Here is a 16,248-nt window from a genome sequence, read left to right as displayed (position 1 = left end):
ACCTTGAACTTGTCTCTTACTCGTGCCTCATTATACTGGTGACCCCGAAGATGACCGACTCCACCACCACCAGCACCGGCTCATCCAATGATAACAATGCAGCAGCAAACTTCCGCCTACCGCCCTTCACAACCCACAACCCAGAGGCCTGGTTCTTCAGAGCAGAGACCATCTTCAGGTCAAAGAAGATCTCCTATTCATCCTGCAAAGCTGACGCCGTCCTCAAGTTCCTGCCAGACAACATTTTCAAGCAGATCGCAGAATGGCTCACTGAACAAAAGACGACTGTCACTTACAAAACACTGAAGGCCCAACTAAGGTGGTCCTTCAGCATGCCGCCTGCCCTCAGAGCTAGGAAATTCCTAGACAATGTAGGGGCAGAAATGGGAGACCACTGGCCATCCCACATCTACCAGCAACTGCAGTGGCTGATTAAGATCCCCACCACAGACGGTCGCCCAGACACCACATTGGACCTTGTGAGAGAGGCCCTACCTACAAAATTGTCCCACCAAACAGTTGCGGCCATTCCCAGCACATCAGACATGGACTTCAGTGATTTCCCGGAGACAATTGACGCCATCCCCTGGCCCACAAGTCAACGGAGCTTACACAACCAACCATAACGACAGCCACCAGTCAGCCACAGCAGCAGACTGACACAGATGGACAGCAATCCAGGGGGCCCTGCCACCGCCATACCACTACCAGAGCTCCAGGTGGAAAAACAGACCAAAATACAAGGCCAAAACAGAAGAACATCCCAAGGGCATTTGTTTCTACCTCTGGAGGATCAGGAGTGAAGCCCAAAAATGTGAAAATGATTGCCACATGTCAAAAAACATGCAAAAGTCGCAGCAGCGACCCAACAAAATATACATCAGCGGTAGGCAGACTGGTTGCCATGTAAGAGACACTGAACCTACTTTCTGTTGTCTTTCTTCCAGGTACAGGCAAAAAGACTCAACGTGTTTTTCATTGTAGACGAAACATCAAATACGGGTTCCTGGTCAACACAGTTACATTCAAATCATTCATGCCAGTCAACCCACACACACCCCTCAGTCCAGCGCCCAGGAAAGTGCTGTTTGGCAGGAAGCAGTACAGCTGGACATTCATCACAGCAAACATAACAATCGCACCTTCAGGAGCAGACTTCCTAAAACCCCACAACATGCTGGTAGACATAGCAAAACAGCAGCTGATCACATGACCCATACCCGTAGCCCCACTCACACCGACTCCAGCACCGGAAATAAGTCACCTCCTACAAGAATTCCCAGAGGTGTTTGAGGACAACCTGCAGCATGGCCTGACCAAACCTGCAAGGCTCCACATCCAGCACCACATAGTCACTGAAGGTCCCCCAGTGCATGCCCGTTTTAGACTTTTGGCCCGAGAAAAACTCGCCCACACCAAACAAGCCTTCCAGGACATGGAACAGGCATGGATATGCCAAAAAGCCTCCAAGCCCCTGGGCATCTCTTCTACACATGGTATCCAAAACCTGACAGTACATGGTGACCCTGCAGTGACTACCAGAGACTCAACAACAAGACAGTACTTGACAGGTAACCACTGCCAAATATCACCAATATAACCAACCAGATGGAGGGTAGCAAAATATTTACAAAGATCAACCTGTTGAAGGGATACTTCTAAGTCCCTGTCACAAAGGAGGACATAGAAAAACAACCGTTATCACCCCCTTCAGCACATACACCTTCAACTACAGCTACTTCAGCCTTCAGAACTCAGGTGTGACCTTCCAAAGTCTGATGGATGAAATCCTGGGCAACCTACCCTTCTGCGTCGTCTGCGTCGACGATATACTGATATTCAGCCCAACATCAAACAACACATGAGAGACGTCAGGTTGGTCCTGCAAATGTTTAAAGAAAACTGTCTTATAGTCCAAAAAGACAGATGTGAATGGGCAAAACCAGTAGTGGAATTCCTCTGCCACAATATCGGTGTCAAGCCCCTCCCGACGAAGGTCCAAGTAATCACCGATTTCCCAAAACCAACAGCAATCAAAGCAGTCCAAGAATTCACAGGAATGATTAACTATTACCATCATTTCATACCTAATCTTTCTGAAATAATGGCCCCAATATATGAATGTTTAAAAGGATAACCTAAAAAACTATGTTGGTATGAAAAACACGACAAAGCCTTCACACTAGCTAAAAAAGCAATCACCTCTGCTGCCACATCAATCTTTCCTTTACCCCATAGGTCCCTCCCTCTAACGACAGACACAAGTAGCACAGCAAGGGTGTGGTACTCAAAAAAGACACAGACAATGGTCGTCACCTGTTGGCATTCTTCAGCAAGAAGTTATTACCAGCAGAACAAAAGTACTCCACGTTAGAACAAGAGTTACTGGCAATCCACAGAGCCATCCGCCACTTCCGACACATACTAAAACACCGACAATTTGTGGTGCAGACGGACAACCAACCATTAGTACATGCCTTCACCAAAAGCAGAGACAGGTGGTCAGCAAGATAGCACCGTCTCCTATCATCAATAGCGAAACATTCTTGCACCATCAGATACTTAAAGGACTCTTTCCAACACTATCCAGATCGAGATATCATATCCCGAAATAGCTTCGGCTCAGAAGGATGACGTGGACCTACAGTGACTTTGGCGGGAGAACCCCACCCTTACATGGAGTGACCTGTCCATCAACGATGGAGAGACGACCATCACCTGCGAGATGAGTACGGGATGCCCTCGCCCATACCTACCATTAGGGTTGAGAAAGGAAGCCTTCAACCTCGCTCACAACCTGTCCCACCTATCAGGCAGGTCCACCTCCCGTACCTTGTCAAAACAGTACATCTGGTGGAGAATGAAAGCAGACATCAAAAAGTGTGCAAGAGAAGGCTTCCCATGCCAAACATAAAAATTAAGAAAGCACAAAGAGAAGGGGATAGGAGAATTCCAGACAACACAGCAATGACTGGCCTACATCAAGGTCGACATCGTAGATCCCTGTGCCAGCTCTGAGGGGTACAGGTATCTCTTCACAATCATCGACAGGAACACCAGATGCCAGAAGCAATATCAATAAGGCAGCAGACATCAGAGAGTTGTGCTAAAGCACTAATAGACTGGGTCAGCATGCACAGAGTACCACAGTACATCACAAGCAACAGAGGGACTAACTTCACCTCCACAACAGAGGGACTAACTTCACCTCCACCTTATGAAGCTCCCTCACCACCAGCCTTGGAACAAAACTTATTCACACAACAGCATACAACCCAGAGGTGAACGGAATATTGGAGTGGCTGCACCACTCCCACAAATCAGCACTCACCACCAGATGTCAAGGTGGGAGTTGGAGAAAGGAATTACCATGGGTCTTGCTTGGATTAAGAACAACCTCACACACAGCATTCAATGCATCGCCGGCAGAAGCACTCTACGGCCAAGCATTGACAATATCAGTAGACTTTTTCAAGACACAACAGAGCCCACGACTCTTCCAGACATACATAGAGCATTGGAAAACATCATGCTGGCGAAGACAACATACAACGTAGCAAGAAAAGAATACATCCCTAAAGACCTTAAAACATCCAAGCATACGCTCATAAGAATAGACGCATACAAGCCCCCTCTCTCCAACCTACCCAGGACCGCACAGCATACTACAATATAGAGAGAAAGCGTATCAGCTGATGGTGGATGGGAAAATCACCTGGGTCTTCACCAACAGATTAAAACCAGCCTATATCCCAGACTACGGCCCACTCCCCTTGGCTTACTTTCGGGGGTGGGCAGTACTGAGAGGTCCTGAGCTGTCGCCGGGACCCTTAGGCCATTCTCACTTCAAAATAAAACTTACATGACACACCGAGACTCAAGAAACACAGATCAAGCACTCCTGATTCAAGTGATTTTTTATGTATTTTTATGAAGATACTTATGTCCTTGTCAGAACTGTAATTACCAATGTATGTAAGACATTGCAAGTTTTCTAACCAACCAAATGTATTTGAAACCTCTTCCTAATTGTATATAGAATTGTTAACCATTCTTCAGGTGTGAGAAAACACATCTGACTGTATATAGCTGTCCATCTGTTTTCCCCTATTGTCAAATTCTACTTTTCCGCTCACAAGAGTTCTTCACCTGTCAGAGATATTATGTCAGTAAATTAGAATACCTTGGAGTTGTCTCTTACTCACGCCTCATTAGAAGACCCCTGTATGAAATTGACATCAGGAAACATGCAGTTACTGCCACATTCATGCTCAGACTGCTATATGAATATAACATCAGAAAAGCTGCAGTTACTGCCACTTTCATGCTCAGACTGCCATATGAAAGTGAGATAAGAAGACTGCTATAGGAAAGTGACATCAGACAAAATCTGTAATTACTATGTTATTCTTGCACAGACTGCCTTATTAAAGTGACTGACACATTTATGTTCAGATTGCCTTATGAAAGTGACTTCAGAAAAACTGCAGATAATCTCACATTTCTAGTCAGACTGCCATATGAAGGTGACAGCAGAAAAAATGCAGTTCCTGCCACATATGCTCAGACTGCCATATACCATTGACGTCAGGAAAACTGCAGTTACTGCCACATTCATGTTCAGACTAGCACATGAAGGTGACATAAAAAAAACTATAGTTACTGCCTCATTCATGCTCAGACTGCCATATGACTACGACACCAGAAAAAACTATCACATTCATGCTCAGATGGCAGTATGAAGGTGATATCAGAAAATAACTGCAGATACTGACTCACACTTGCAGTGACATTAGAAAAAACTGCAGTTACTGCTTTATTCATGTTCAGACTGCTGTATGAAGGTGACACAAAAAATGTAGTTGCTGCTACATGATGTGGTGACATCAGAAAAAACTGCAGTTATTGCCACATTCATGTTCAGACTACAATATGAATGTGACATGAGAAAAAAAACGTCAGTTACTGTCACACTCATGTTCACACTGCCATATGAAGGTAACATTAGAATAAACTGCAGTTTCCAACACATTCATGCCCACACTGCTATATGCAGATGAAATCAGAAAAGAATTCAGTTACTCCACATTCATGCTCAGAATGCCCATTGAAGGTAATATCAGAAAAAAGTGCAGTTACTGCCACATTCATGCTGAGACTGCCATATGAAGGTGACATCAGAAAAAAATGCAGTTACTGCCACATTCATGCAGTGACATCAGAAAAAAATCACAGTTACTGCCACATTCATTGTCAGACTGCCAGATGAAGGTGACATAAGGAAAAACTACAGTTTCTACCATATTCATGATCTGACTCCTGAATGAATGCGACTTCAGGAAAAATGCAATTACTGCTACATTCATATTCAGACTACTGTAGGAAGGTTACTGCAGTTACTGCCACAAATGTCCGGTGACATTAGATAAAAACTGCAGATACTGCCTTGTTCATGCTCTTACTGTGGTGTGAAGGTGACATCAGAAAAAAACTGCAGTTACTGCCATATTAATGTGGTGATATCAAAAAAGAAACTATGGTTATTACCACGTTCATGTTCAGACTGCTGTATGAAGGTGGCATCAGAAAAAAAATTGTAGTTACTGCCACATTCATGTTTAGACTGCTGTATGAAGGTGATATAGAAAAAATGCAGTTACTGCCACACATTTGCTGAGACTGCCATATGAAGGTGACATCAGAAACAATGTTCATTTATTGCCACATTCATGCTGAGACTGCAGTTAGAAAATGATGTCAGAAAAAAATGCATTTACTGCCCCCTTTATGCTCAGGCTGACATATGGTGACATCATAAAAAAACTATAGTTATTGCCATATTCGTGCTCAGACTGCCGTAAAAAGGTGATATCAGAAAAAAATGCAGTCACTACCACATTTATGCTAAGACTGCTGTATGAAAAAGATATCAGGAAGCATGCAGTTACTGCTACCTTCATGCTCAGACTGCTACATCAGAAAAGCTGCAGTTAATACCACATTCATGCTCAGACTGCTACATGAAAGTTACATCAGAAAAGCTGCAGTTACTGCCACATTCATGCTCAGACTGCCGTATGAAGGTGAGATAAGAAGAAAAACTGCAGTTACTGCCACATTCATGCTCAGACTGCTACATGAAAGTTACATCAGAAAAGCTGCAGTTACTGCTACATTCATGCTCAGACTGCCATATGAAGGTGAGATAAGAAGAAAAACTGCAGTTACTGCCACATTCATACTCAGACTGCTGTAGGAAAGTGACATCATAAAAATATGCAGTTATTGCCACAGTTATGCTCAGACTACCATGTAAAGATGACATCAGAAAACACTGCCTTATTCATTACAGTGATGGCACATAAAAAAACTGCAGTTACTGACACATTAATGTTCAGATGGCCATAGGAAGGAGACATGAGAAACAAAAATGCAGTTACTGCCACATTTGTTCAGTGACATAAAAAACTGCAGTTACTGCCACATTCATGCTCAGATGGTAGTATGAAGGTGACATAAAAAATGCAGTTACTGCTTTATATATATTCAGACTGCCATATGAAGGTGACATGAAAAAACAAGTTACTTTCTTATTCATGCTAAGGCTACCTTATGTATGTGGCATCAGATAAAAAGCTGCAATTTCTGCCTTATTCATGTTCAGACTGCCGCATGAAGGCGACATCAGAAAACAAAAATGCAGTTACTGCCTTATTTCTTCTCAGACTGTCGTATGAAGTTGACATTGATAAAAAAACTGCAGTTACCTCCTTATTCACGCCCAGAAAGCCATGTGAAGGCGACATCAGGAAAAAAACTGCAGACACTCCCACATTCGTGTTCAGACTAACGTATTAAGATGACGTCAGAAAATATCTACAGTTGCCGCCACATTTATGCTCAGACTTTCATATAACACTGAAGTCAGAAAAAACTGCAGTTACTGCCTAATTCATGATCTGACTGCCATATAAAGGTGGCATTGCAAAAACACTGCAGTTATCTCCTTATTTATGCTTACGCTGCCATATGACGGTGACACCAGAAAAGAAACTGCAGTTACTGACACATTCATATTCAGTCTGCCGTATGAAGTGGCATCCGGTTATTGCAAAATTCTTGCTCATACAGCCTCATGATGGACTGTGGTTTTAAATTTAATTGACAAGAGTCTTTTTTTATTTTCTCTTCCATTATGCTGGCTTTTATATTAGTCTCCCATCATTTATTCATAATCTGGGATTTTGATTTACAGGACATTTACATTATTTTTTTTATTTCCTAGATAATTGCAGAAAATTTCATTAATTTCAAGAATACCGTTCAAAACCATTTCACACTTTTTGTTTAAAATCTTTTTGAGCATTTCTTTGTCTTCATGAGTTATTTTCAGATAGTTACAGAAAGAAACCTTTGAACCAGGTTTTTTTTTATGGTCTGTTTCCCACTTCTTTTATACGCAATATTGGTCATGAACTTCTTTTGAAATGTTCATCTTGCTCACCCCAGGGCCAGTTCCCATCGATGGTTATCGGATCTGTTTACGTGACGGACTTGGATGACTACGACCTGGATGACAAAATATTCGAGGTGGATGCGACGACCTCCTCAGACGTTGCCAGCTACTTCCAGGTGGACCTGAAAAGTGGTAATATCATGATGCTTGAAGGTGGAACACGACATTGCTGGGAAATAATCAACACACAATTACTCAGAGGTGAAGGTGAGCTCAATTGTACTGCTTCCATCGAGTTTTCTCTCTCAGTTGATAGCATTTCTCGAATTATCTCTGAGTGTTTCTATCTCACTCTCTCTCTCTCTCTCTCGGGAAGCTGCCCAGGTAATTCCTTCTAGTTGCTCTCAGGTTCCTCTGTATGGCCTAGTCTCTCTTTCTCAGTCAGACATTGTTATATATATATATATATATATATATATATATATATATATATATATATATTTTTTTTTTTTTTTTTTTATAGGCCACAGGAAAAATATATACCAAGCGCTTTCGTGTTATTTCAACATATTTTATATTTTCAGGCATAATGTACCTATATATGGCTGAATATATTGTCAGGCGCTATTTAGTGACATATAACATATATACATACATTAATATATATATATATATATATATATATATATATATATATATATATATATATATACATACATATATATATATATATATATATATATATATATATATATATATATATATATATATATATATATATATAAAACTTCCAGAACACTTCAGAACACCGGGCAGAATATACAGCAAAAGGCATCAGAAGGAGACGACTTGCAGCATTTCATCATCTATTTGACAACGTTTCGAGGCCAAGCCTCACCATCAGGCTGAAACATACAAACATTAAATAATATAAAATCGACCGACTAATTAATTATAAAAGTTAATTTATTTAAAAAGAAACTGAAAAACTCAAAGGGAAATGCTACGTACCTATCAAGGAATAGGAGGGAAGACGAGTGACTGTCGCAACTCACAAGATGCATAGGTTAAAAGTAAGCTCATGCCAGGGAGAGAGGGGTGGAGGTCGTTTGACTGTTTAACTCTGGTACTACTTGTTTAATAAAAAGTGATTCATAGATCGCAACCTGTTGAGGAGAAGTGGCCCTAGTATGAATTTTTAATTGCTCATATTGGATGTTAAATTTACATTTATAGGCATGGTTCCGAATAACAGATTATTCTGGAGACGCCAATCGAACTCCAGTGCGGTAACACACCCCTATGCCAATCAAGGCTAACTTGAGGGGCCTACGAGAGGATCCAACATATTCTCCCTGATTATGTCGGGGACAAGTAAATAAACAGACCCCATTTGATGCCAATAAGGGATCAAGTTGATCTTTACATTTTAAGATAGACCCAATTGTCAGGGGATTTGTTGTTATTAGTTGGCACTTTAGGGCAGGGGCATGTTGATGTATTAGTTGTTTAATTTTGTTAGAGAAAGAATCATTTTGAATAAAAGGAAGACTGGCATAAAATGGTTTCCTAGGAACAGTAGGGAAGTTAATTTTGGGTATAATTATACCATTAACGAACTTATTCAAATGTTTAAAAAACAGTTTGTTTGGAAAATAATTGTCTAAAAGATATCTTTGTAAAAACATAACATCCTTTTGAAAATCCGCCCAGCTCGACGTTAAAGTAAAGGCCCTGTGGCAGAGGGTATTAATAGAATTTAATTTAAAATTAAAACAACAACAACTATAAAAATTAGTACCTAAGCCGGTAAATGTCCTTTCCCTAAAAACAGATGTAAAAATCCCTTCAATGTTACGTGAAACCTCAATATCTAAAAATGCCGACCTATTTTCCTTTTCATAATCAATAGTAAATTTTGTTACGATGATCATTATTGGCAAACTGTAGGAAAGCATCTGCTTGGTCTTTGTTTCTGAATAAAATGAAGGTATCGTCCACGTAACGACTGTAAAAGAGTGGGTGATAGGCCAGAGGGCAATTGTCCAGCAATTGCTCCTCAGGGTAACATAAAAATATTAGCAAAGACTGGGCCCAAAGGACTGCCCGTTGCCATTCCGTCAATTTGAGAATAAGCATTCCTATTAAAAACAAAGGCAGTCTCCTGCACTGCCAGATATAACAATTTCCAAAAATTATCTAAACTAAAGCCATGAAATAGAATATCCTCATCAGTAAAAATTTTACTTAAAATGACCTGGATAGTTTCTTCCACAGGGACGTTGTAAATAAAGACTCAACGTCCAAACTTACCATAAAAAGGTCAGAATCTTGAGCCAGTATCTTTTCCTTAAACTCTTGTGAATTTCTTACCATATAGTTATTAAAAGAAAACTCATTTAAAAGAGGTACTAAAAATTTTGCTAGTTTAAAGCTACGGGTTTCGTATGATGTTAATATTGGTCTGATAGGAACCCCACCTTTGTGGACTTTTGGTAACCCATATAAAACTGTATAGGAACCACCAGTACTTAGTAAAGATTGATATATGTCATTTGAAATAATTTTTGATTTAATAAATACTTTAAAACCCTGTTAATTTTCTCGTCATTTGTTTTTAATGGGAATGCTTATTCTCAAACTGACGGAATGGCAATGGGCAGTCCTTTGGGCCCAGTCTTTGCTAATATTTGTTCACTATATTGGTATTATCGTTGTATTAATTGTAAGCAGATACTTTCATGGTGATCATATCGTACATTTCCTAACGATACCCAACAGCCATCTTGACCTAGAGATTGTATACATCCTGCAGGATTATGGATATATTGTTGGACTTGGTGTGGTATCCTACCATTCGTAGGACCTACCACGCAAATATTGATTATAACTTAGTACTTTGGGCGTGCAACATCTCGGTAGTCACGTGATGTTGCGGATTTTAACTCGATGTGGAATATTAAAGAATTTTGCATTGCGATCCACAATGGTCATTGTAAATAAATCTGTATTTATGTGAGATGTGCGTTTAAAACATGCATGTATATATATTTATATATGTGTGTGTGTGTGTGTGTATATATATATATATATATATATATATATATATATATATATATATATATATATATATATATATATATATATATATATATATACACTTATATATTTATACTGAATAAATGTCATTAGATTCTAAATAGGGCGCCATATTACTGATATAATTTTGTTGCTCTAGAAGCAAAAATGCCATCCTTTCATTCTTCCACGGGCAGGTATACGACACGTCCCGCGAGGAGTCGGCTGTGGGTGAGGTCAGCATTACTGTTGTTGACCTCGATCTTAATGCTGTCATGAACTCAGGGTCACTCATGCTCGCCGATGTTAGGTCTCAGCAGATGCTCAGGAAAAGCAAGGTAATCCTTTTTTAAGGGAATATTCTTGAATGTTGTCCCGTCGATTTTAACTTTGTTGGTAGATAAAGTTAAGAATGTATTTTTATTGTGAGTGGTAAATATACACATATTTTTACTATTAGTAAAAGGATTATGAACGTGAAGAGGAATTTTGTATTGTGAAACCTCAGCAATAATATATATTTTTCATGAATAGCAATATTTAGAAGAACTTCTTAAATACCTAGCTTTTACCAGTTAGGGCACTAGACGAACAATTACTCATTATCGGAATATGATTCACAGTTGATTAGCTGTTCAATGCATCATTTTCTGCAGCAAAACACGTTGTATTTGCAGATGAACATATATATGAAGTCAGTTCCACGGACTGATATCAGCATCAACTCTAATTACAGCGAAGCTTCACAGACATCCACATTTGTTTCCAATAAATTTCATGCTGACCCAGAATTCTCTTTGCCCCAAATAGGTAGCAAATACCGAGACGATTTACGATCGCCTGAAAGAGCAAATAGCGAGGATCCACAAAATTCCACGGGATAACGTCGACATCTTCAGCATGCGTGATGTGGAGGGAGGTGTGCAAATCCGCTACAACTGCCACAGTTCGCCTTATTATACTGCTGCAAAGTTGAATGGACTTTTGATGCAGAATCGATTGAGGGTAAAATGAATTTCAGCGTTTTGATTACCAGATATTTTATGCGTGTGGTGAAGCCATAAGTCAAGTGGATTTAGACTGAGCCAGCCTTATGCTGCCACAGGCTCTTGCTACTTGAGCAGCCCATAAAGGATTCATAATAATTCAGTTCTAGTTTTGGTGATGGTATTAAATTTCATAAATACTAGCTTATGCACATACACATATTTTGCGAACGTAAATATCATTTATATGATCATTCACATGCGTCATATTTCAGGTTTCGAAAGCCTTGGGTTTGGATGTCATCATGGTGGACATCAACGCTTGTTTGTATGAATCGAAGTCTCCGTGCGGAGGACAAAGCTGTCAGCACACGATGCGACCCAACGTCACGTCTCCTTTGGTGGTCGCTAGCAGCACAGCCACCATGGTGGGTGTCGACATTGCCGACGAATACACCTGCGATTGCCGGGAGCTCGAGCCTCGTCCTTCAGTTTGCTCCAGTGGCTATTGCTATAACGGGGGAACTTGCATTGTCATCAACAACAGCCCCAGGTGCGAGTGTTTAGACGGCCATAACTACGGGCCTCGTTGTGAACTCAGGAACGCTCGATTCGAGAAGGGCTTCGCGTGGTACGAGCCTTTGAAAGTGTGCGACACTTCGACGTTTTCTGTGTCTTTTAAATCCAACAGTGCCAACGGAATTCTCCTGTACATGGGACCAATCGTCGAGTCTCCCTGGGACGACTATCCGAAGGACTTCGTGTACGTGTTTCTTAGGAACTGGGTCCTTGTGACCTACATTGACCTTGGATCTGGAACCGAAAAGGTCGCCATCCCTATTGAAAGTAACAGCAATCGCATATTCGAATTTGTCATTGTTTGGAACGAGAGGAAAATCAGCTTCGAAGTGACCGACTGTGGATTCAACGCGACCTTAGGTTCTGTTGACCCATGCAAGATATCCATCCCATATCCCCGCACGTCCAGATATCCCAACGTCCTCCTGAATGTTCAGGGCCCTCTACAGGTCGGGGGCGTGGCCGCCATGCCCAGCTTCGCTTCTTTGTCGGCATCCTATCACTGGAACTTTATACCTCCCAGAATTAGTTCCTTCTCGGGATGTATCTTCGAGATGCGTCACAACAATTTCTTGTATGATCTCAATGCCACTGACTATAGTTCCATGCCAATTCAGCCATGTGATGCCCCACGGACCTCAAGAGTCGTCTTAGGTCAGCAGTCTATCCTCATAATACTTGCCAGCCTTCTCTGCCTCTTAAGTAAGTTAAAAGGATAATAATTTAGTGCTTAGTATGAAAACCTTTGTTGACTTTCCTCTTGGTGATGTGTCTTTTGGATTGCTTTTAAATCATAAGCCATAACAGCCGTAGTTTAGATACTTATGACACATAGTATCTATTATTTTCTTTGTATATACTAGTGTAAGGGGAAAATGCTAATTTAGCAGGATTTTCGATCCTTTTAAAGTTTTTTTTAAAAGGGCAGAGTATGTGTTCATTAAAAATGAATGTTACCAACTCTTTTTGGAACCAAAGCTATGAAATATTTCAGATCGCAACTTCGAAACCTCCTGGAGAAACGCCTTTGTAATTCGAGAATTTTAAACTTACGTCTCTCCTGAAAGCAGCAAAATGTGTGTGGGTTTTTTTTTTAAGATTTTGGTTTATTCTGGCAAATACATTTGTGTTAGAAGTATTTTAATTACTCGTTTGATATTTTGTGTTATGTCGGGAAGAGCCGGGATGTCTAGGTGAAAATAAATGAAATTCAAAATCGTGGCAACATCCTACAGACAACGAGACCATTCGGGGACTGCAAACCACAGCCAAAGTCGAGTAATCCTTCTTCCAGATAATTTATGTTCCTGTCTCCCCTAAAGCCCGGTTCGTGTTGCCAGTCACAAGACTCACCCTTGATAAGGTTTTTCGTAAAACTTTACATATCAGTCTCTAACAAACAAACAAATCTACCCAAAACAACCTTGTTGAAATAATAATGTGAGAACGACATGGCAGCTGTTTGCTGGTATTTACATACCGGTACCGTAACGTTGCAGAGTCCATGAAACCATTGGCATCATGCGTTCGTAAAATTTACATTGTAAAAGTAATCTCTCTAAGTTTTACTTCACAGACGGGAGTATGAAAAGATGCAAGGAAATAAAACCCAAAATGTGCGCGCGTTTGTCAAGAGGCTAAAATAACGTAATACACCTACACACTATCCAAGAAAAAAAAGGTTTGTTGACGTTTGTGAAAGAGACGGTTTCAGCTTTTACAGTCATGGTGGTGTTTCATAATTAAGATGTCTATTTTGGTGTTGAAGCCGGCAAAAGCATAAGAGGGAAAACAAATAGGAAAAGAAAACTTTGAAAGGAAATTTAAATTTCACAGGACTTTATAAAAGGCATGAGATGGTGCGTTCATGAAGAACGGTTTCGAGAAACGAGAGCGTCGATCCACCACAGGAGCAGAAATCGGTGGATACCACATTTTGGTTTTAATGAAAACTCTGCAATTCATGACTGATTACAGAATTAGAGATACCGAGGTTTTTACATTTGTATTTATGTCAGACTTATTGTTTACTTAGTTGAAAAAAAAACATCAGGTTGGGGACTATATCTTGAGACTGTATTTGTGCTTCAGTTTACATCAACTGAAAAATGGTTTTAAATTAACTGTTTTCTTGCGTGTCTAGTATCCTATAAGAATGTAAATTTAAGGCTCATGCGAAGTGCGAGGATTATTGTGAATTCATCCGAAACCAGTTATGCAGCCTTTTCTTCCCTTTTCAATTTTTGTCTGTAGCGAAGCCAAAAATCCAATACACATTTTCAGATATTGAGTTTGCAGCGCTCGCAGAGAGGCAGTGGAATTATGTCATGATATTTTCTCTTTATAGGAACTTGGAAAGTGAGCATTTTTTCAGAAAAGATAAATAACATGAAAAAATTCTTTTGATGGATTCCGGTCTAACTTTCCAGTTTTGTAGTTGTACTTTTTGATGATGAAAGTAATAACCAGTAAGAGTCTACAGTCTCTAACATCAGCACAGTTGCACACTTTTACATATACACATCTAGGCTACAGCGAATTATATGCGCCTCGAGATCAAGTTTTTCATACCTAAAGGTGTAAATGTGTCCCTTACATATGCTGGCTGTGTGGTTTAAGGCGTCACTGTAGTCCTCAGTTCTTGTCTTCCGTGGTTCGAGCCCACGAGACGACGAACTTATTGTCAACAAAAAATTCCCCTTCGGGTAACATAGAAGAAAATATATTATTTTCATGGCAGAGCGAATTGGATATTAAAGGACATTTGTAGCATATATATATATATTAATGCATATATATATGTATATATATATATATATATATATATATATATATATATATATATATGTTTGTTCGTATATATGTATATATATAAGTACATGTATATATACATATGCATATATATTTTTTTTCTGTGTGTATGTGTGTGTGTACTGTGTTGCCTCTAACAGCGGAGAAAACATAATTGCTTTGAAGGTTTACAAAAAAAACTATTATTTTAGATATTTCAAACAATTTTTCAGCAACAATTTGCGTCTTAAGTATTTTCTTAGCGGGATGAGAAGGAGAAAGGAAGAGAGAACTAGACCGGGGTTCGTTGCTCCTTCGAAAAGTATACCACATAAAGATAATGTTAAAAAATTTTAGAAGTCTGAATTTTGAAAATTTTTATATATATGTAACTTACTTGGAATGTGAGCACAATACATTTTTGGTATCATCAATTATTTGACCAGTCTAAAACTTTGATAAGGACGAATGTTTTTCAGCCAGAAAAAGAAAATATATTTGGCGAGCAAAATTGTGTTTCAGGATCAGATTTCAATTATCGTTTGGTACACTCAGACCAGCATTGTCGGCTATCAGTGATGTTGCGGAATAGCGTTTGAATTTTTGGGAGAATTTCTATGTTTTGGAGGACTGGAGTACGAAAATCCGAAAATAAGAGACAGCCAGAATGGATCGCAAACGCGAACAAGTATGTGTTTAAAGTACTTTCAATCTCAAATTATTTATCTTATAGAATGACGTAGTGTCACGATGAAGTTGAAATACGAGTAATAAGGAATTTCCAGCCTCATCAATATTCATTACACTCTTATGAATGTGTAAAGGAAGTGTACTTAGAACAACTGCAGGCATTTGCACACACTAACACAGAAACGTACACGCACTAAAATACACAAATACACACGCTCGTAAAAATGGTAAATGAAAAAAAAATCCTTATCATTGATGTATCAGTAACTTTCATGATGAAACTCTGTTTCTTCTCGTCTAGTTTTGGTGTTACTGATCTTATGCCTGGCCCGACGGGGGAGGAAAACCATCTCCTACCCGGACCTGGATCGAGAGCTGGTGAAGGAGACGATGGGAGGCACAGACTTGGAGGCCTTCGGGGAAAAGGACGTCACCCATTTCGACCTCAAATTTCTCCAGGTCACTCGGAACGGACATGTCGTCAAAGGTCAGTGTCAGGGGTCGTCGGTGAGATTGAACATTTATTAACGTTTGTGTACACACACGTGCAAACGAAAAGAATTTTACCCCTCCACCCTTTCTCAGAAAATTCTGTTTTTCTTCTAGCCTTAAGATCCGTTGTATGTCCTTCCTCACTGCTTTTTTTCAAGCCAAGGTTATCCTAGGGAT

At 39.8% G+C, this 16,248-nt stretch overlaps 1 protein-coding gene across 1 annotated transcript in view; it reads left to right on the top strand.

The window, feature by feature from the left end:
* The window catches only part of LOC136854441 (DE-cadherin-like), a 164,846-nt gene that overhangs the window by 105,020 nt on the left and 43,578 nt on the right, over positions 1–16,248 (top strand). Inside the window, 6 exon segments of the mRNA XM_067130734.1 lie at positions 7,510–7,723; positions 10,252–10,315; positions 10,695–10,872; positions 11,345–11,539; positions 11,796–12,801; positions 15,881–16,066. Coding sequence (XP_066986835.1) covers positions 7,510–7,723; positions 10,252–10,315; positions 10,695–10,872; positions 11,345–11,539; positions 11,796–12,801; positions 15,881–16,066 — 1,843 coding nt within the window.

This window comes from Macrobrachium rosenbergii, chromosome 29 (genome assembly GCF_040412425.1).
Source record: "Macrobrachium rosenbergii isolate ZJJX-2024 chromosome 29, ASM4041242v1, whole genome shotgun sequence".
NCBI classification, from domain to species: Eukaryota; Metazoa; Arthropoda; class Malacostraca; order Decapoda; family Palaemonidae; genus Macrobrachium; species Macrobrachium rosenbergii.
This window is presented reverse-complemented; position numbering and strand designations above follow the sequence as displayed.